The sequence below is a fragment of the Dunckerocampus dactyliophorus genome, chromosome 2, assembly GCF_027744805.1.
Source record: "Dunckerocampus dactyliophorus isolate RoL2022-P2 chromosome 2, RoL_Ddac_1.1, whole genome shotgun sequence".
Lineage (NCBI taxonomy): Eukaryota > Metazoa > Chordata > Actinopteri > Syngnathiformes > Syngnathidae > Dunckerocampus > Dunckerocampus dactyliophorus.
The window spans coordinates 27,767,156-27,789,063 of NC_072820.1; the positions used below are offsets into that span (position 1 = coordinate 27,767,156).

The following is a 21,908-nucleotide window of genomic DNA, read 5'->3' on the forward strand; positions in this document are numbered from 1 at the left end:
CCTGCGCACTGTCGCCTGTCCATTCTTGTGTATGTGACGAAGACGCTTGCGCCTTCTTCCTCTGTGGAACAAGATGGCCGTGGTGCTCCATCATGGGAGAAGATGTGTCTTTGTCACAGACACAAGAATGGAGGGGTAACAGTGCGCAGGGATACAACGGGAGACAAATATAACGCAGAGCAATTTCTGAGGTCAGATTTTTTTTGAGGAGGCATTTTTGTGATGCAAGTTTATTACACTTTTGAACGCATTGTTTTGAGAAGCCAAACATTCTACTTGTGTAAACCCAGCGCCTACCTGCAACTACGTTCAATTGGGGGGGTAAGTCAATGGTGATGGACTACACTGCTGATGGGAATGTCATACAACTTCATGTCAAAAAATGTGACACTTTAAAAAAGTAAGTTTAATTAAAAAAAAGTTTTAAAAATGTACATAAGTTAGGTTGTTTGTTTTAAAGACAAAATACCACTGTGGTAAAAAACAAAAGTCACATTTGAAGTCTGTGGATCAGAAGCTAGGCAGATAATTGTAGCTAGCTAGCTGCTTCCAGAGAGACAGAAGAAAGTGTGAGCCAGGCAAAATGTGTAAACAAAGATGGTAGAAAAGTTGATCAAATGCGATTTGAAATGTGAGAGATCACACGCAAGTGTGACAAGCTGTCGTCAACTGTCTCCACATTTTACAAACTATTTTTCATTCTCACGGTAATAAGAGACAAAGTGCGTCACTTCAGGTATGCTGGTGCTATCTCCCTGACCAGCCAATTGCTGGGTACATATAGACAAACTACCTTTCACAATTAATAATACATTTAAATTACTGGCCATGATTTCTTGGTAATTTTTTGCCATTCAGCATGTTTTCAAACTGTGTTTTGTGTGGGGGTTCACAACTATTGACAATTTTCATGATGTCTATGATGTTGTAGATCTACTGCAGTGACTTCAAAAGGGCTCATTTGCATCTATTATTGGCATTTGTGTGAGGGAATACAGAATAGCAAACAAAAATATCACTGCAGCGTTAAATATTTGATAATTTCACCGAATTTGCCTGCATATTAACTCTTATGCAAGAGCAGTTGCGAAAGCATGACCTTCATTTTGAGTTGCGATACCTCATTTCGCCCATTGGGGATGCGTTAACTCCATATAAATTAGAGGTGATGTGCTTTTATTTTGAAAGCACAGTTCGCTGGCTAATCAGCGGGTCCTTCACTTGACTCCTGCAGAGGTCAGTTGGTGGATCGGGCTGACTGCCGGCTGTCTGTGTTGCGGAGGCGTCCTGAAGGGTACAGGTAATCTTACTGAAGGCGCGATTCTTCGTATTTACACCGGTGATTGTGTGTCTTTTTGACGGTGGCTGCATTGATTAATCACATAAGTCAGTGGTTTTAGCTACTGTTAGCACTGCTAACCGTTAGCCGCTCAGGCTCACGACATGTCATTTCTGAGCTAATTATCTTTTTCATTTTTATAACTACTACTTCTCCAAAACACAATGCTCGATAGAATACACCGTGACCACAAGTAATCGCATGGGTTGATAATGCAATTATTCATGTTTCTTTTGCTATATATGATAAGGACAGTCAGATATGTCAGGTTTGTGTTCTAGATATTATTGGTAAGCAAAAAAGAAGTGCCACGTGTAAATCAGGATTAAACGTGGTTAAAAAAAACCCTCAATGAGTCTGTGGCGCAAACCTAATTGGATATTGCCTGGTGGATAATTACGGCTTACTTATTGCTTAAATTTAGGCACCCTTATTTTGACATTTTGTTTACCGGAAGTTGTCATTTCTGGTTTTGTGAGGACATGAAATGTTGTGGTTTGTATTATTTCAGACATGCTTTACAATAGGGGTATCCAAGGTGCGGTCAGGGGGCCATTTTCAGCCCAGAGCTCATTTTTTATTGGCAAAATGTAAAAAATTAAAATTAATTTAGTATTAATGAGCTAATTTATTAGATTATTAACCTCATTTGTTTTGTCATCTATAAAACAAAGCTAAAATGTCCGTGTATTGTTCAGATAGCTTAGCATATACAGTCATCCCTTGCCACATCGTGATTTGAATTTCAGGGCCTGACTTTATCATGTTTAACGTTAAAAAAATATATTAATAAATCATGTTGTAGTTCAATACTTCCTATTAGTAAAAAAAAAAAAAGTGGATATTTAAGCAGATTTTACCTATTTTTGTCTAAATGAAGCATTTTCAAGCTTAAAAATGACTAAAATTCATAAAATGCATTCAAAGATGCGATATGTTGTATTCTACACTGGTCACGATAGACAACTCAATCGTCAGATAGACAATAGGATTTTAGTATTATAAACATAATTATTTTTGTTTTTCAATTAAATTCATGGATGGCATTGTGTCTTGGGGCTCTTTGATTTACGCATATCAATCTCGGACAACGGTCATAATTTGTTTGCCAGGTGAGCCCAATTAAAAGAAAACTACTACTAAAATGGTGTTTCACATTATTGAGCATGCCACAGATCTCAAGCAGTATGGGAAAGAAAAAGGATCTCTTGGCTGACAAAAAGGCATCAAATATTGCAATGCCTTGTCCAAATGTATGAAAACATTCAGTAATTCACTAAAACCTTCGCATGGTGAAGAAATTTGTGGCTGATTCAGATGATAGCCAGGATTGTGCTGAAAAAGGCATAGAGAGAAAGGTTTCTAAATTGATCGAATCAAGAGAGCACCTGCTCGTGCCTCTGAAGTCCAATGAACCTCAAGGTGTAGGATCCTTCAGAGGCTTGCAGTTATGCATAAACCTAGTATTTGGCCACCCTTGACCAATACTCACAAGCAAAAACAGTTGTAGTGGGACAACAAATACATGAAGATTCATTTTCAAACAATCCTGTTTACTGATGAGGGGCCCTGCAACCTTGGGTGGTCTGGATGGATGAAGTAGAGTATGGCCAGCTTATGTCAGCAAGGAGGTGGTTGAGTCAGGTTTTGGATCGGAATCATTGAGAGCTGGTAGGCCCTTTATGGTAAAAAAAAACTCTATGAGGGTGGGAGGCAGATTGCAACAAAACAGCAGCTGTGGTTGGTTATTCTAACATCTTGCAAAGAAATTCATGCAGAAACGCTCCAAAAACCCACAAGTTCAATGTAAGAATTGTGAATGTTATATCAAAGAAGGGATCTCATGTTAACATGCACTTGGCCTGTTAAAATGTTAGTGATTGAAATAGATTTTGCTTTCAGTAAATATGACCTCCTTATGCTGGTAATTCAACAAATGACCATTTTTGTTTCCTAACAACCTGTGAAATGCTTTGAAACTCTGTTGTGCATAATAATGTGGAACAGTGCATTTTAAGTTTTTATTTTTGGCAAAAAATACTGTTATCATTGGGAAGGTTGATCAATAACATAACATTCAGTTGTACTCTAAAGGTTGATGACTTGAAAATGATGACTGTAATTTATATTGACTATAAGCAAAATCAGAGAAAAATATGATTTGCATAATAATTTGGAACACTGTGTGTGTGCGCAGATAAAAACAACAGGGTGCCTGTTGTTCAAGGTGAAAGGAGTGTAGATAAGCGCAGGCATGTTGCTGTACTTGTCTAAAACAGAGTGGAAAATGTTCCATTGCTAACAGCCTGAATAGAATGACCAAGGAGGACAGCACTTCTTTTTATACTCACAGAGCAATTACATGCTTACCTGTGCATGAGAAAATCCAGCAGCTAGTGGCTGGCTAGCAGCCGGCGAGCTAGTGCACCTGCTACTATTTATACCCATTCTTGTCTCCAGCCATGGCAAGTTATGGGGGAAGCGTGACAATCCTTTCGCTGGCAGCCTAGGCTCTCGTGTTGTTTATGAGACACTGTCAACCGATTGCTTCTCTCACGACGCCCGGTGCATGTCTCCACAATCGATTAATGTAAAGATTTATGGCTGATACCTTACGGTCCTTCGTCAAACTGGATATCCGGTCACATTTGCTTATCGTTAACAACCCTAATCCATACGTACCAACTTGATATATTGGCAGCTTCTGTACTCCATTGATGAGCATATACTGTAACTATTTCCATATGCTGTATGTATTCATGCAAGTGACTTGTCCTGTGCAGCTCTGGCCCAGCGATGGACCAGGAGGACGAGCGGCGTCATGGATAGAGCTCTGCAATGACGCACGAGACCCTCACTTATTCCCAGCTGTCGGCCAAAGCCGCCGCCCTGCGCATGATTCACCTGCCACTGTCCGTGTGCGGTTCTGTGGCACGGCTGCAGGTGCGTACAACCGCTGTCCAGATTCTCTACTCTATGTAGGTCAGCTTTGTTACCTCAGCCAAGGAGGTTATGTTTTTGCCAGCGTTTGTCTGTTTGTTTATTTGTTTGTTTGTGTGTGTGTGTGTGTGTTCAAAATAACTTGAAAAATTCTGAATGGATATGGATGACATTTTCAGGAATTGTCGGAAATGGGATATGGAAAAACTGATTAAATTTTGGGGGTAATCCGTATCACCGTCGGGTCCCAGGAATATTTTGTTTATTTTGTTTGCTTGTGCATTCATGTGTATGTGATGAAGACGCGCGCGGTAATACCACTCTTCTTCCGTGACGGAGCGCCACGGCCATCTTGTTTATGTATGTGTTCCCCAGCGGAAGCGAGCATCTAGTAACGTGATGCATGTTTTGATTATTTCTTATTTTGTTTGTAGTCAACTTTTTTTTTTTAACTTAAGCATTTCTTTTTAAGCTGTGAGCTGCTTCTTTCTGTTCAATTGTATTTAGGGTTTTATAAGAAATTATGTTCATGTACAGTATATATCCTGTTTATATCAATGCTCTTATTTCATGTATCGTTTTTTTTCCAGCCCCCAATATCAATTTCAGCGCCAACATATCGGACTTGATGAGTTGGTCCACGTAGACTTAATTGTTGATTTAAGTGGGTTCCACTATATTCCATTACATTTCTGACTGCTTCATAAAACTCCTTATAATGGGCATATACCGTACAACATGTGGAATGTATGCTGACTCAAAAGGTGTAAACGCAAGCCAAATTTAATCCAGATTAAAGGTGGAAAAATACCAGTAAGCATGTCCAGGTGCTTCCATATACACTCCTGATCAAAATCTTAAGACCAGTTGAAAAATTGCTAGAATTATCATTTTGCACATTTGGATCTTAATGAGGTTTTAAGTAGAGCTACAATATGCAAAAGCAAGAAGGGGGAGTGAGACAAAAAGCATTTTGAAAAAGTAATTTATTGAAAACAACAATTAAACTGAAATAGGCTGTTTATCAGCTGATCAAAAGTTTAAGACGATCGCTCAAAAAATAACAAAAACTCTCCAAACCAGAACAAAAAATGTTCTCAGTAGGACTCAGTAATGAGTAGCTCCACCGTTCTTGTTAATCACTTCAAAAATGGGTTTGGGCATGCTTGATGCGAGTGTTTCCAGGAGGCTAGTGGGAACATTGCTCCAAGTGGTGAAGATGGCTTCACCAAGGGCATCAACTGTCTGGAACTGATGGCCATTTTTATAAACTTCCCTTGCCATCCATCCCCAAATGTTCTCTATGGGATTTAAATGAGGGGAACATGCAGGATGGTCCAAAAGAGTGATGTTATTCTCCCTGAAGAAGTCCTTGGTCAAGCGAGCATTGTGAACTGCAGCGTTGTCCTGTTGAAAAACCCAGCTGTTACCACACAGACGAGGGCCCTCAGTCATGACGGATGCCCGCTGCCACGTCTGCACATAAGCGGCCGCCATTAGACGACTCCGCACCACCTGAAGCTCCAGTGTTCCACTGAATGAAAAAGCACCCCAGATCATGATGGACCCCCCTCCACTGTGCCGGGTAGAAAACATCTCAGGTGGGATCTCCTTGTCATGCCAGTAACGTTGGAAGCCATCTGGACCGCCAAGGTTACATTTTTTCTCATCAGAGAATAAAACTTTTTTTCACCTTTCAATGTCCCATGTTTGATGCTACCTGGCGAAGTCTAAACGGCCAGTTTTGTGGCGTTGAAGGAGACGAGGTCTTTGAATTAGTTTTTTGTTTTTAAACCCTTTTCCTGCAGATGCCGTCTGATGGTTATTGCGCTGCAGTCGGCACCAGTAAGGGCCTTAATGTGGGTGGAAGACCGCCCTGTGTCTTGATGGGCAACCAGTCGGATCCTCCGGCTCAGCGCAGGTGTGATTTATTTTTTTTTTTTTGGGTCTACCACTTGAATTTTTGCTCAGGATCTTTCAAAAAATGTAGAATGACTGATTTACTGCTCCCAACCTCAGCAGCAATGACATGCTACGATAGGCCTTGCTTATGCAGCTCCACAATCCCACCACGTTGAAAAAGAGAAAGCTTCTTAGCTTTACCATCAGGAGGGCATGACAGTGTGAATGCCTGACAGAAAATGAACATTTTGAGCATATTTTGGCTTTTATAGCCTGTGGTCTTTAAACTTTTGATCAGCTGATAAACAACCTATTTCAGTTTTGTTTGTTTTTTTGTTTAAATTACAAGTTCCAAATGTTTTTTGTCTCACTCCCCCTTCTTGCTTTTGCATATTCTAGCTGTACTTAAAACCTCACTAAGATCCAAATGTGCAAAATGCTACTTCTAGCAATTTGTCAACTGGTCTTAAGATTTTGATCAGGAGTGTATCTCAAATATCAGCTCCAGTCAGGTTGAAATTAGATTTTTGTGCAGGAGTGTGTAATTTGCAACTTTCTTGAATGCAGCACAAGCAGCCCAGATAAATAAAAGTTGTGAGGAGTTGTTTTGACCATGTGCACAGGTGGCAGAACTATGGCGTGCCTGACACACACCGTCAACACCGCGTGCCCCCAGCGTTGATATCATCTTCACTTGTTTGTCGGATAATCTCCCTCACAGTTCTGACGATCTGACCCAAGACAGGCTAATTACAATTGTGTCAATTCCGTCCACCAGGTGAGCCCGGGCACCACGAAACTGGTCGCCGCCACCGCCTTCGGTGCCATCTCACTGCTCTTTCTGGCTCGCCACTTCCAGAGGAGGCGGGGCCGAAAGAAGGCCGTGGCACCACCATGGGAGCAAGCTGCCCTCCAGCTCTTCTCGGCCGCCGCTGCCACAATGGAGGACGGTGAGGCCAGAACCCTCGGCCAGGCAGGCGCCCCCTGTCGTTACATGTGATGTAATCAGATTACGTGTAAGGTCGCAACAGACGAATGTACCAAAATAAAGCAGTAGGATCCAAATACATTTGGTATATTTCATACACGAAGGTAATTCAGTACTTTATGAAGAAAATAAGCAGAAATATTTAAAAATATTTAAAAACTTTACATTAAAATTTTTTTTTGAGTGCCATAAAAATGCTGTTATATGCTGGACTTAATGTCTACATTTAGGGTAAATCTAAACTTCTAGTTTTCCGTCATAGCATCTATAGACTGCTTCAACGCATTGATTATGTAATTATATTACCTTCATGTGAGGATATTTCTTTTGTTTGCATTGCATATATACAGTATACGTGTACACTAACTATCAAACGTGTGCTCCTGTTATTGAGTGTGAATGTCTGTCAAAACTTTAGTACACTCACAAAGGTGCTGTGTCTTCACACTCTTTCGCCAGATAACACCAGTCAGCAGATCACGCTTTCCCTCAAGTCCAAGTCCGGCTTCTCCACTGGGGCCCCTAGAGAACGTTCTGGGTCTGTGCAGAGCCTGGCCTCGGTACAACACAGTCACACAGACTCGTGAGCAGATATGAGCAAAAAGACACAACGTGCAACTGCTTTTGTTTTTTTTTCTCTATAAGGTGCAAAGCATGGACTCGTCCAGCAGCGGAACCTGTGCCATGGAACCCAGCTGCTGGGACCGACTTGGCGATGATCCCCTCTGCAGCATGGTCACTACTCCCGAAAACCTGTACCTCATGGGTAAAGACTCATAGATGTTCTGTCCCGCTTATTTGGTGTCTCCGATGACTTACTGTGTGTGTGTGTGTTGTTGCAGGTATGGACTTATTCGAAGAGGCTCTGCGGCGCTGGGAGGAGGCCTTGACGTTCCGTAGCAAGCAGGGTGAAGACGACCTAAGCTGTGTGTCCATCAAGACGGGAGGAGAGGACGCCATCACCGAGCAGAACATGGACGTATGTGCTTCAGCATCTCCATTTGTCAGTAAATGATCATAGAAGTGGATAGTAGGACCTCCACCACATATAGTTTATTGGAGCTAACGTGACAGTAAAACTACTTTGAGTCAAATACAGTTTGTTCCAGGGCGCTGCTCCAATTAGTTTGGATTTTGGATACAATTTTTTCCCCATAAGAATGAATAGAAATACAAATTCCAGGGTCAAAAGCTTAATTTCGTGTGCAGCTGCAGTCACATTTTAACATTCACTCAAATGTAAAAAGAAGTGAACTCTGCTCACCTAATACAACTTCTTCCTGTTGGTGTTCAGGACGTCATCAGTGCAGAGTTTGTCCACAGGCTGAAGTCTCTGCTGCAGAGGGCTTACCGCCTCCAGGGGGAGTTTGAGGGCGTGTTGGGCATGTCAAAGCCTTCATCCAAAGCCAGCAGCCAAGGTCAGTTACTCCCACATCCCATAATCCTCGCTTTTGTGCTGTGGTTTGGTTAGTTTGGCACATGAATGGACATTGCAAGCTATTCTTTCTATTCCACCTTGATTGAATATTCCATATGATGCCAGTTAGTCAAGTAATTACGTGTCGTGTGTCCCTGTCAGACTTTTTGGCCGAGGACGAGCAGGATGACGTGTGTCTGAGGGACAGTATCAGCATCGCCTCCACAGACTCCTTTGTGTCTGCCGCCGAGGTGAGCCATAGTCTTTGTCAACCACAAGAAACAAGACGAAGCCCATCAAAAGAAACGCACCATGACAAAACAAACTGACAGTTTTGTCAGCCATTAAAACCAAGACGAAAATGTTGACAGAAATGACATCCAGTCATATGTAGGGGCAAGTTAGGAATTCATCCAATTACAAATATTACAGCCGTGTGTGGTAGAGGAGGCGGGGCTGAGTTACAGAGATCATCAACTATGTCTCTGTGAGGTAGGGCTGGTGGGAGTTCCCACCGCAAACACCATGCAGTATTACTGCAATATTGGAACAATTTAAACGCTGCAGTATGGATAACAAGACAACAGCTGTCAACCCTGTGGCACCATTGTGCCCGCTAAAAACATATGCTGCAATATGTCTACACCTGGGAGAAAGAGAAGAGCGAGTAAGGATTATGGAGCGATTATCATTGGAAAAAAGCACAACTAACTTGAAGCAACAAATGCAGACGAGTCATCCTGACAATATATACAATAAACTGTTGTTTTTCAGTTCTTTACTGCTGTTTTAATTGCTGAGAAAGTGCAGACTTGCATTTTAGATGCCTGCTGCCTTATGCAGAGTTGATTTATTATGTCACACATTAGTACCGTTGTCGTATTTGTATGATTCTGTATTTGAAAAAAAGTGAACGTTTTTTAATCTCAGATAAAATAACACTAAGGTTAGTGTGAGATGACTGACTTGTTGATATCTTTATTGAGAGCAGGTCTACTTTATATTACTGGGATGCTTTGCAGGTAGCCTAAATAAAGGACACTTTAAAGATGGCTTGTCCTTTATCCTTGATATTTTACTGTAGTTGACTAAATTGTGAAATTTAATTGTCTGAATTAATTTAGATGACTAAAGTATTACTAAAACAAAAAAAATGCAGTCAAAATGAACACTACTAATATCACTATTATAAATCTTATTTATAAATCTTATAACGTGTCATAATTTCCCGTGTATAAGCTGCTACTTTTTTTTTCAAACTTTGAACCCTGCAGTTTATACATTGGTGTGGCTAATATGTGGCTACATTTTAATCTCGTGACATCTCCTTTACTTAAGAACTACTGCTAATCATTGAAATATGTATTTCAGGAAACGCTATTACTAAGATAATCCATCATAAAGGCAAAAAAAGTTCACGAAACAACCAAAAAAAATGCAGAGAAGCCACCATTGTCTGCGTTTGCTAATAACCCTGTTGCACTAGTTCAGTGGCGTGTATGCACACACTCCAGTTTACAGTGAGCATCAACAATACTAAAATATTATACTAAAATCAAATGTAAAACATTGTTGGATTTGGATTATTCAATAAACACCATAAATATACTGCCAAGATTGCAAAGCCTGTTATGTTGAATGAAAACTAAAAAAAGAGGGGATGTATTGGATTTTGTGCAGCAATTGTGTTGACACATTTGTGCATCTGCCGGGGGGGAACCACACACTATGATGGCTCAAAGGCGGTCACAAAGGGGCCACTGTGGTACTGTGGTTCTTATGAACTGCAAAGGATAACTCCAGCAGAAATCGGGCCTTTTTGGCCCGTAGGACTCTGGAGGCAGCTGACAGGTGCTGGCAGGCCAAGCGGTCTGCAGCTCTGGCGGTGGTCAAAAAACTCCTCTGTGGCAGGACCCCGGGGATGAGGTTCACCCGGAGTTCCTTTGGCCCTGGATGCTGTGGGCGTTCCCTGTATGACCGGTGTCAGAGTTTGGTGCGCCTTGCCGGCAATTAGTCGAACCCATTTCCAGTGAGGGTTGGACTCCGCCTGGGCTGCCCTTTGTCACTGATTCTGTGCATTACTTTTATGGACAGAATTTCTAGGAGGTGCCGGGGAGTTCAGGGGTTCCGGTTTGGTGGCCTCAGGATTGGGTCTCTGCTTTTTGTAATGATGTGGTCCTCTTGGCTTCATCGAGCCGCCTCAACTCTCACTGGATTGGTTTGCAGCCGATTGCTAAGCGGCTGGGATGAGAATCAGCACCTCCAAGTCAGAGTCCATGGTGGCGTGCAATCTCTGGGGATGAGATCCTGCCCCAAGTGGAGGAGTTGAAGTACCTCTGGGTTTTCTTCGAGTGAAGGAAGGATGGAACACGAGATCGACAGACGGATTGTGGCGCCCTCTGCAGTGATGTGGACTGCATCAGTCCGTTGTGGTGAAGAGGGAGCTGAGCCGAAAGGCAAAGCTCTCAATTTGCCGGTCGATATACGTTCCTACCCTCACCTATGGTCATGAGCTTTGGGTAGTGACTGTAAGGACAAGATCCCAAAATGAGTTTTCTCCGTAGTGTGGCTGGGCTCTCCCTTAGCAATAGGGTGAGAAGCATGTCACCTGGGAGAAACTGCTGCTCCAGATGAGGTGGCTCGGGCATCTGGTCAGAATGCCTCCCGGACGCCTCCCGAGGGAGGTATTCAGGGCACGTCCGACCAGTAGGAGGCCTTGGGGAAGACCCAGGACACGTTGGAGAGACCATATCTCTCAACTGGCCTGGGAACACCTCAGGATCTGCCGGGAGGAGCTGGATGAAGTAGCTGGGGAGAGGGAAGTCTGGGCTTCCCTGCTTCGGCTGCTGCTCTCGCGACCTGACTTGGGATAAGCAGAAGAAGATGGATGGATGGATGGATGGATAGTTCCCAAGAGAACGCAGATCAGTGGCTTTTCTGGTAGGCTACTACTGTTAGCTGTACTGTTCGGCACTGTTTGGCAAGCACAGTTTGGGAAAAAACATTTATTTTATTAAAAGTTTAAAAAATCTTTGTATACTAAATATCACTTTTTATGATGCGGCTTATATATGAACAAATGTTTTTTCCTCTAAATTTAGTGGGTGCAGCTTATACACCAGAAGTTACGGTACAGTATCTGTAAATATGACTAATTTACTCTTATAAAGTATCTATTGTGTGTACTAGCTGTCGGAGCACAAAGAGCTGCGTAGCATCTACTCACTGACTCATCACCCTTTCTACGAAGAGGCCTTGCAGATGGCGGAGGAGGGCAAGGTCTCCTGCAGGGTGCTACGGTAAACACACGCACACACTGCATCTCGATCCCAGTCAAGATGCCTGATGTAGACACCCAAACCACTTTGACGCCACATTTGTCAGGACGGAGATGCTGGAGTGCCTTGGAGACGTGGACTTCCTGGCCAAGCTGCACTGCGTGCGGCAGGCATGTCAGGTAAGAAGGTCACATGCTAGTCATTTATATGCTTGTTTGTTCACCTCCACAATCATAGATGGCACTGTGTTCCCCTTCAGCATTAATCCATGACTTCACCACAAAAGGTAGCCATTAGGTGTTGGCTGGTTGATGATTAGCTACATGTTACTTGTATTCCAAATGACTGATTATTATTAGCGGGAACCCACCTCAAAAAGGTTGGAAGAATTCAAGTGCTGTGTTGTCTCCAGCTCATTCTGTGTGAAAGGACCACCAGATTGTTCCTGGCTGACACTAGCAAGAAGATCTTGTCCTCCATCATGGTCCAAGCACAGAAGGTAAGATGAGAAAGTGGTGTTGAATGTGGATGGGATTGTTACATTTCTATAGTAGCAGCCGTATTGACCAACTAGCTGACATGCTAGTACTCAGCAAAAAGTTGAACTTCCGTAAGGGCATTCAACAAGGCAACACTTTTTTTTTTTTTCCCAGATTGTGTTCTTTACACTTATTTTACCACCATAGAGTGGATACTTTTGCAACCGTAAATAAAATGTTAGTTAAAGGCAAAACTCCTTACATTTATTGATGTGGTACATCATTGAACAATTTTGCCCAGGATTTCAGAAAGCTTGGCTAACTTGTCTAATGGGATATCAGCCTCTGCATACATTAGACGTGCGGTCAGAGGAGGCAAATAAGGCAGAGCCTCACTTGACTCTCATGAAAATAAATTCAAATTTGTCAGTTGAGCTGTATTATAAATGTATTTTCTGTAAGATTCCAGTCATTCGTGTTTCTGCAACATTATATTATCAGCCACATGCTGACAAGCAATCTTGCAGGCACCATGATCCAACTTAGTATGCACATGTTGCACATGGGCGGTGCTTGCGCACTCAGCGGAGAAGCCACGCTCACAGCGGCCTCATTTTAGTATCTGTTCTGTATTTGATCAGGAAATCTGCAAATGTGTTGATTTAACATGTTAAAAAAAAAAAAAAAAGAGCACTTAAAAAAAAAATTGCCCATCACCCACAATCTTTATGTGAAACATGAGCACACGTCGTTCCCTTTCCCTTTCCTGTGTGTTCCAAAGAGAGAAAAACAGTTAACATGAGGGAGCTAACAATGCACATCATGGGACACACCTATTTCGACCACAAAGCCCTCTAAAAAACCTCCAGTGTTTTATAATTTTATATACATGCTGTGACCATGCAGTCACAGGCATATTCATGGTAATGTGTAATACTGACAGTATTTTTGCCATATTTTGATCATTTGAAACATTAACGGAACTTCTTACCCGTGCACCGATTTCACTTGATGGGCATAAAGAGTGGCATAAAAAGCAATTACTAATCATGGCAGACTTCGTGAGAGCCGCCACCGATGACTACTTTTGGACAAATGAGCATCTATTCGTAGGTGTTCATATGCTTGTTCTTGTTTCCTAGTCAATACAGATTGGTGGCCTGTTGCATTGTTTTGGAGCAGGGCCGTTACGTCTCAGTAGTGGCACGAGGCGTGCATCACTACGCCAGAAAAATAGTTCGTGTTAGCTGCTATAATAACCTTGTCGCTGTAGCTTTGTTTATACACAGGTCAATTATGTAAACATAACACTGTTGGTGTTTTTTGAAGGGTTTTATAATCGAAATAGTGTGTCCTGTTAAGTGCATTGGTAGCTCCCTCATGCCAACTGTTTTTGTCTCTTTAGAATACACAGGAAAGGGAAAGACGTGTGCTCATGTTTCACATAAGGACTGTGGATGATGGGCAAAATAAATAAAAAAATTCAGTGTTTTTTCTTTAAGTAAATATGGCAGAATTTGCAGATCCTGATCAAATACAGGGCAGAAACCTAAAACGAGGCCACCAAGGGTGTGGCTTCATGGCTTAGTGCGCGAGGCCCACCTACCTTTGTTCACACTAAGTTGGATTATGGCGCCCACAAGTTTGTCAGCATGTCGGCAATAGCATAATGTTGCAGAAACATTTATTATACGCCACGACTTTCTACAGCTTGTGTAATGTCTTTAATGCAAGTGTGACAATTATTCTTGCTAATCAGACAATAAAATACACGTATGTTGTACGGCAGTAGTTCCCAGATTTTTTACAGTGGCATATCGCTTCAGACATTTGACCTGAAGCCATGTACCCCCTACAGCTGCACACTTAAAAACATAAACCATTTTTACATTTCATTGAATTGAAATATTAAACATGATTAATTTTATAGTCATTCTGGTTTAAAAATTGGTATTGTGCAAGGTCAAATTTTGATAGAAGTTTTACATGAGCACTGATAAATAGATATGTGAATTTCTCTTGGAGATGAATAAAGTATCTAACTATTGGTCCTACATATTTTATTTCAGCCAGCTGTTGGGATCCTTCCCTTTGAATGGGTTGAACTCGAGGTTCACTTTTGTCCACTTGTAATCACTACGATTTAAATCTTCATATTATTTTGATACTAGACTGAAAGGGAAAATAAAATATACAAAAATACATACAAGCAGCAATAAAACCACATTTTCAGGGGATTCTCCACTCTCATCCTGACATGCACATACATTGACAGGTTTTCACAGTGCGGGGATTGGAACACCAATATAAATGAAACCTTCAAGATGAAACACTCTTAATGCACAACATAATCATCAAACTTACTTATTCATATAACTCACGCAGAGCAATGAACAACTTCATGCCGTGTCTCCTTCCTTCTTTCTGCTATGACGGTGCGCCCCGTGTTATGTGGCGTGCTCGTAATTGTGACTGTTAGGCGCTAATTGTTTTCATTTTTTTTAACTTTATTGAAATACAGCAGTGTTGGCTAGAGCTAGATTTGCAAACAAGTCAAATTTAAGATATTTTTATGCTCTGATGAATGAATGAATAAATGAATTTGCCAAGATGGAGGATTGTATACCCAAACTCACCAGGAGGTGATCAGACCTTTACAACAAAGTATCAGAACTTTTCATGGAGAACATTAGAGTGCATGTACAAGCAAATATTGTTCAGTTAATTAAAAAAATTTATGAGATGAGAAGTATATGAAAACTTTCACCAGAGGTTTTTAACAAAAGTGAATTCTTCTCTTTTTTTTTGGTATCCTCTCAGTGAGCAACCTGTATTAACATTAAAAAAAAAAAAAAAAAAAAAAACTCAGTCAGTGCCTCACCTGCCATGAACCTCACCGCAGATCACTGGAACACATTGCTACAAAATGCTTTACAAACTTTAATGTTGGTGCTTGTGGTTAAGGAAGACAAAGTCACGGATGCAATTCCAATTGCATTATTCATGTAAGGTATTTTTGACACCCTTATTTTGGTAGCATAATTAGGATGTGGTGAACAGCGCTCTTATTTTGAAGGCCGGAAGATCATCCTGTGTGTTGAATGTCTGTTCAATGAAAACTGCACTTTTTTTTAATTTTGCCCATCATCCACAATCCTTATGTAAAACATGAACACATTTCTTTCCCTTTTCTGTGTGTTTTAAACGAGTTGGCATGAAGGAGTTAATGCACATCATGGGACCCACCTATTTCGACGATAAAGCTCTACATTAAAACTCTACAAACTATTTATATACAAGTTGTGATCATGCATTAACAGGTACATTCATGATAACATGTAATAGTTACAGTATTTTGCCTTATTTTTATCATTTTAAACATTACGGGGCCCTGTGATTGCCTGGCGACCACCTCTCCCCCAAAGTCAGCTGGGATACCACCATAACCCCACAATCCTAGTGAGGATAAGCAGCATAGAAAATGGATGGATGGAAACATTACCGTGACTTCTTTCCTAGGCACATTGATTTCACATAGCAGATAGGAACTAACGCTACTTCCGTCAACCAACAGCAGCATAGAAACAAGTGTCCGTTTGCTATTACTAATCATGGCAGACTTTGTGAGAGCCACCACCGACGGCTACTTTTGGCAAATTAGGACCAGAACCTTATCGTTGGAGCCTGAATATACAGGGAATGGGCTACAGGTTATCAGGTAAGACACCCCCTTACCCACCTTAGTGCTAGTGCTAAATGTTTCATGGATAACCGTATAATGAAAACAGTCACAATGTCCGCTCTCATTGGGATGGCTGTATCTTTGAGCACAAGACTTGTGCTCCCCGTTGAGCTGGTAAATTCAACATCATTGTCAGGTGCAATGGAGAACAAAGAATCTTGCTGAATCTTCGTAGCGATGTCATCGGGTCTACTGTAAGTTGAGAGCCAGTAGCCACTGCTTCAGTCTGTCCCGTTTTTTTGTTGGTAGTATGCGATATCTCAAGTTGACCTACTTTTCGGTTTATTGCCACAACCTTCTACAAGACATGTGTGAGGCATGAGTTATAACCTAGGGAGGAGTGAGTGATGCTAAGACTAGCGAGGTGTTGTTACTCGGCCAGAAAAATATAGTTCTTCATGTTAGCTGCTACAATAACAATATCACTGTAGTTTTGTTAATATACACGTCAGTTAGGTAAATGGAACCATTTTTTTAGGGCTTTATCGTCAAAGTAGGTGAGTCCCATCCATCCATCTTCTATGCCACTTATCCTCACTAGGGTCACGGGTATGCTAGAGCCTATCCTAGCTGACTTCAGGCGAGAGGCGGGGTACACTTTAGACTGGTCGCCAGCCAATGGCAGGGCACACATAGACAATCATTCACACTCACATTCATACCTATGGACAATTTAGAGTCTCCTTAACCTATTAACTGGAGAAAACCCACGCACAGGGAGAACATGCAAACACCAAACAGAGATGCCCAATAGCGAATCAAACCCAGATCTTCTCGATATCCTGACTATGTGGCCAATATGCTAACCACTAGGCCACTGTGCAGCCTACAGTAGGTGAGTCCCATGACATGCATTGGTAGTCCCCTCATGCCAACTCATTTTCTGTCTTTAGAACACGCAGAACAGGGAAATAAATGTGTTCATGTTTCACATAAGGATTGTGGATAATGGGCAAAATTCCAAAAGTGCAGTTTTCCTTTAAGAGTAGCTGGGTGTAAACACACTCATACAGCCAGAGTCTCTCACACTCATTAGCATGCTCTGCTAAACAAAGCAATTATGCGCAATTATACAACAGGAGAAAAAGTAACACCGAGCGATTGTGAGGTCTGATTTTTTTCGAGGAGTCATTTTTGTGACGCAAATGTATTACTCTTTTGAACGCATATTGTTTTGAGAAGCCAAACTCTTAAGTGGCCCCACCAACTAACCGGAACTACGTTCCTCATCACCAAAATCTGACCACAACTGGGCTCACGGAATAAAGTGTGGGTTAAGTCACTGTTGATGCACTACACTGCTGATGGGGATGTCATACAACTTCATGTCAAAAAATTCAAACTATTCCTTTAAGACTTGAGGCACCCTGTTGGCCCTTGCAGTAGATGGCATCATAACTCTGCTTCTTAACACACCGTATATACAGACCCTTTCCAAAAAATTACAATGTCATGGAAAAGTTGTTTAATTTCCATAATTCCATTCAAAAAGTTAAACTTTCATAGATCATAGATTCAGGGCCCACAATATAAACGATTTCAAGTGTTTATTTGTTTATTTTTACGTAATTTGGGCTTCCAGCTCATAAAACCCACGAAAACAGGAATTCAAAAAATTAGAATACTGTGAAGAAATCACCATTTACTTCTCAATTTTTGCAGGAAAAAAAAGAAAGAAATTAGGATCACATCAAATCAATCAAAATAGGGTACTTTCAAAACGATATGTCAATCTTCAATACTTGGTTGGGAATCCCTTTGCCTTAATCACTGCCTCGATGCCACGTGGCATTGAAGCAATCAGCCTGTGGCATTGCCTGGGAGTTATGGAAGCCCAGATTTCCTTGATGCTTGCTGTCAGCTCTTCTTTGTTGTTGGGTCTGGTGCCCCTCATTTTCCTCTTGAGAATACCCCATAGATTCTCAATGGGGTTTAGGTCCGGTGAGTTGGCTGGCCAGTCCAGCACTGTGATGGCATGGGCATCAAACCAGGTTTTGGTGCTTCTGGCGGTATGGGCAGGGGCCAGGTCCTGCTGGAAGATGAAATCTGCATCTCCATACAGATCCTCAGCAGAAGGAATCATGAAGTCCTCTAAAACATTCTGGTAGACTGTTGCGGTGACCTTGGATTTAAGAAAGCAGAGTTTACCAACACCTGCACCGGACATTGCACCCCAAATCATGACGGACTGTGGATATTTCACACTGGACCTCAGGCAGCTTGGGTTCTGTTCCTCACCCGTCTTCCTCCAAACCCTTGGACCTTGATTCCCAAATGAAAGGCACACTTTACTTTCATCGGAAAAGAGGACCTTGGACCACTGGCCAACAGTCCAGTCCTTCTTCTCCTTGGCCTAGTGGAGACGCTTCCTACGTTGGCTCAGGTTCAGAAGTGGCTTGACCCGGGGAACCCGACAGTTGTAGCCCATCTCCGGATGCGTCTGAATGTGGTGGTTTTTGAAGCTGTGACTCCCGCCTCATTCCACTCTTTCTGGATCTCTGCCAGATTCTTGAATCTTCCCTGTTTGATAATCCGCTGAAGCCCACGGTCATCTCTTTTGCTGGTGCATCTTCTCCTGCCACATTTTGCTCTTCCTCTAGACTTTCCATTGATATGCTTGGACACAGCACTCTGAACAACCAGCCTCCTTAGCTATGAACTTTTGTGGCTTACCCGTCCTATGGAGGGTATCAATGATGGTCTTCTGGCCAGTTGTCATGTCTGCAGTCTTCCCCATATTGAACCCAACTGAGACAATTGAACCAAACTGAAGCAATTTAATGACACCTGGGGAAGCCTGTGCAGGTGATTTGAGTTTAGTAGATGATTAGTGTGTGACACTCAGTTTAAAACATTCATGCCCTGCAAAATTTGGGCTGATTTCTTCACAGTGTTCTAATTTTTCTGAATTCCTGTTTTTGTGGGTTTAATGAGCTGGAAGGCCAAATTATGTAAAAATAAACAAATAAATACTTGAAATCATTTAAATTGTGGGCCCTGAATCTATAATCTATGAAAGTTTAACTTTTTGAATGGAATTATGGAAATTAAACAACTTTTCCATGACATTCTAATTTTTTGGAAAGGGTCTGTACATACACCACAGCTGATGTGTATTACAATGCTTCTGTTGATCAATACAGTATAGTGCAGATATCTCATTTCCTCATCGTTCAAAACTGTGCACCTGATAGCTTTAACCTTTTTTTTTTCTTCATTTTTTGCTGACACAAGTTAACGGCAAGTTATCTCCCACCGTCAACAAACTAGCAGTCAAGTCTAAACCAACTCATAGCGACTCACAATTCCCTCCATTTTGTTTAACATTTTTCTAGTGAAATAGCATGTTTGAGACTCTTGTTCTCCAATATAGTTTACCAATTAAATGTTTTGTTTTAGCTTACTGTTATTTACATGTTTTATCTTGTAATTAACCTGAGCGATGAGGCCCAGTAGCACCCGCCCCCTCGCTATTCTTAGTTTGATCCATCACATGGTGGACGTTTGCTCAAGCCTGTGGAAGGCGCCCATCTGCCACGTATATGCGCTGACTTGAGGATATGAGCAGCGCTGACCATTAGTAAATAGGATTTTTTTCTGAATGCCGCCCTGGGCAAATTGCCCATGTGGCCCATAGCTAGAACCGCAACTTTGTACAGTGATGTGTATATTATCTTTAAAATGAGCACACGCTTGACATGAATCAATTGGGATTGCATGTTATAAAAAGGTGCTCCCAACAAAACAAACACCTGTAAGTCATATAATTTTTGTCAAATATGTATTACTTACATATATATATATATGTATAGTAGTAGTAAAAAAAAAAAAAAAAACTGCAGATGGGTTTATAACCCTCTTGCTCAAGTAATACCTGTTAGCTGTAGATGGATTTTACATACCTCAAGCCAGCATAGTGTCCGACTTACACGCTTTTGTGTTATTTCAGAGCCCAAAGAGATTTGAGGAAGTGTTTGAAGAGATGATGTTGTTCTTGGAGCAGACTGAGCACTGGGAGAACACTGAGGTGGAGCTGGCCACAAGCGGGGTATGTATGCCACACCTTTTTTGTTGTTGAAGACTGCCATTGTCAAGCATTGTCATCGTAAGGTGAAACACTTGAACTTCTACGACATTGTGCTGGACTTTATCCTCATGGATTCCTTTGAGGACCTAGAGAACCCACCTATCTCTATCCAGAATGTCGTCAACAACCGCTGGCTCAATAGCTCCTTCAAGGAGACGGTGAGGCGTTGCGAGAAACTTCCCATCTGCCGTCGAGACCCATGTGTAAATTGTCCTGGTGGATATGTGTTACAGGCTGTGGCGTCCAGCTGCTGGTCTGTGCTCAAACAGAAGAGACAGCACATGAAGGTGATGCATGTTTGATTCATCAACTGGTGGAAAGGTCGAAACAGCTTTTGCATTTAATGAGCGCAGGTTGCAGATGGCTTCATTGCCCGCTTCTACACGCTTTGTGAGCAGATCAGTCCCGTCCTGGCGTGGGGCTTCCTGGGGCCAAAGAGCCCCCTGCATGATTTCTGCTGCTTCTTCAAGGTCAGGTTCTTTCAAAGATGCCACACTCCACGACCCCGTATTGTGGGAAGGATGCTAAATGATGTCGATTTCCTTCCTCAGGACCAGGTACTGCACTTCCTCAAGGATATATTCGACCTGGACAAGGTGCGCTACTCGTCAGTGGACAGTTTGGCTGAGGATATGTTGCACCTGCTGCATAGGCGCTCTGAATTGCTGCTGGCCTACCTGGGCACAGACTCCCTGCCACCCACCAGCAGTTGCAACGCCGCCACACTGCAGCTGATGCCTGGCACTCTCATGGAGGCTCGTGTTCAGTGATGTAGCGCTTACGGTTTGAAGATGTACGCCTTGTCCATCATGACAACGAGGCTCCATGTGTGATCTGTGCAGCTTTCTCAGGTTTGTTAAAACCATGACTGCACATTTGGTCTAAGATATCACAGCAATAATGTTTTTCCTGCAAGTATTCAAATTAAAAGTATATCATTGCTTGCAGCCAAAACACAGCACACCAAATATGCTATTGACTATAGGAGGTCATTTGTATCCCCCTTTAAAATTATTCAGATGGGAGTACAGACTGAAGGAAATCCTAATTTAGCCAATAGAAGAGCATGTGTTGAATATTTCACTACACTTCAACTACATAAGATGTTTTTAGACATTTGTGCACGTGGGCATAATTTCACTTTAACTTAAGATGGATGTGCTTCTGGCGGTATGGGCAGGGGCCCCACAACTATTTCATGTACGTTTGTGCTAGTACTAACTGATATGCAAGTTGCTTCAAAAAAGTTTGGGTGTCCTCATCCGAGAGAAAATGGGGGTGGGGGGAGTGGGCTAAATGTTGTACTGTGTGCTCACCTTCACTGTCACAGATTTGGTGTTTAAATGTTTTTCATCCACATGCAAAGTTGTCTGTGCGTTCATGTCCACATGAAATAAAAGCTGAGAAGAGTCTGTCAGAGGCACATTTCTTACACCTTTATTAATGAACAAGATTCAAACAGCACATGAACTGTCTTTACCTCAAAAGGCAAGCTTCCTCCTGCTTAATAACCCCCCCCCAACCTCCCTCATTTCCTCCCCCACATCATGACAGTTGTAAAAAGGCAGAGCCTGAGTGGGACATTTTAAATGACACATCAGCCAATAAAAGACATGTTCAAAGTTCAGTTCCTGTCCTCATCCAACTTTCTAAAGCGTTGCAACCAGGAAGACAACCAATCAAGGTAGCTCAATTCACCATCACGGCATCATTCACAACAACCCTAGCACAAAACA

General features: G+C 42.0%; 1 protein-coding gene across 1 annotated transcript; it reads left to right on the plus strand.

Moving 5' to 3' along the window:
- The first annotated feature begins 1,199 nt into the window (after positions 1 to 1,199).
- miga1 (mitoguardin 1) lies at positions 1,200 to 21,799 on the plus strand. Its single transcript, XM_054757539.1, has 16 exons — positions 1,200 to 1,300; positions 4,123 to 4,282; positions 6,960 to 7,131; positions 7,629 to 7,729; positions 7,815 to 7,935; positions 8,012 to 8,148; positions 8,464 to 8,587; positions 8,749 to 8,837; positions 11,776 to 11,885; positions 11,971 to 12,043; positions 12,277 to 12,363; positions 20,035 to 20,133; positions 20,196 to 20,330; positions 20,406 to 20,459; positions 20,526 to 20,642; positions 20,724 to 21,799. Exons 2-16 carry the CDS (start codon positions 4,178 to 4,180, stop codon positions 20,940 to 20,942), a joined length of 1,743 nt encoding a protein of 580 aa, XP_054613514.1. The 5' UTR covers positions 1,200 to 1,300; positions 4,123 to 4,177; the 3' UTR covers positions 20,943 to 21,799.
- Positions 21,800 to 21,908: the final 109 nt, after the last annotated feature.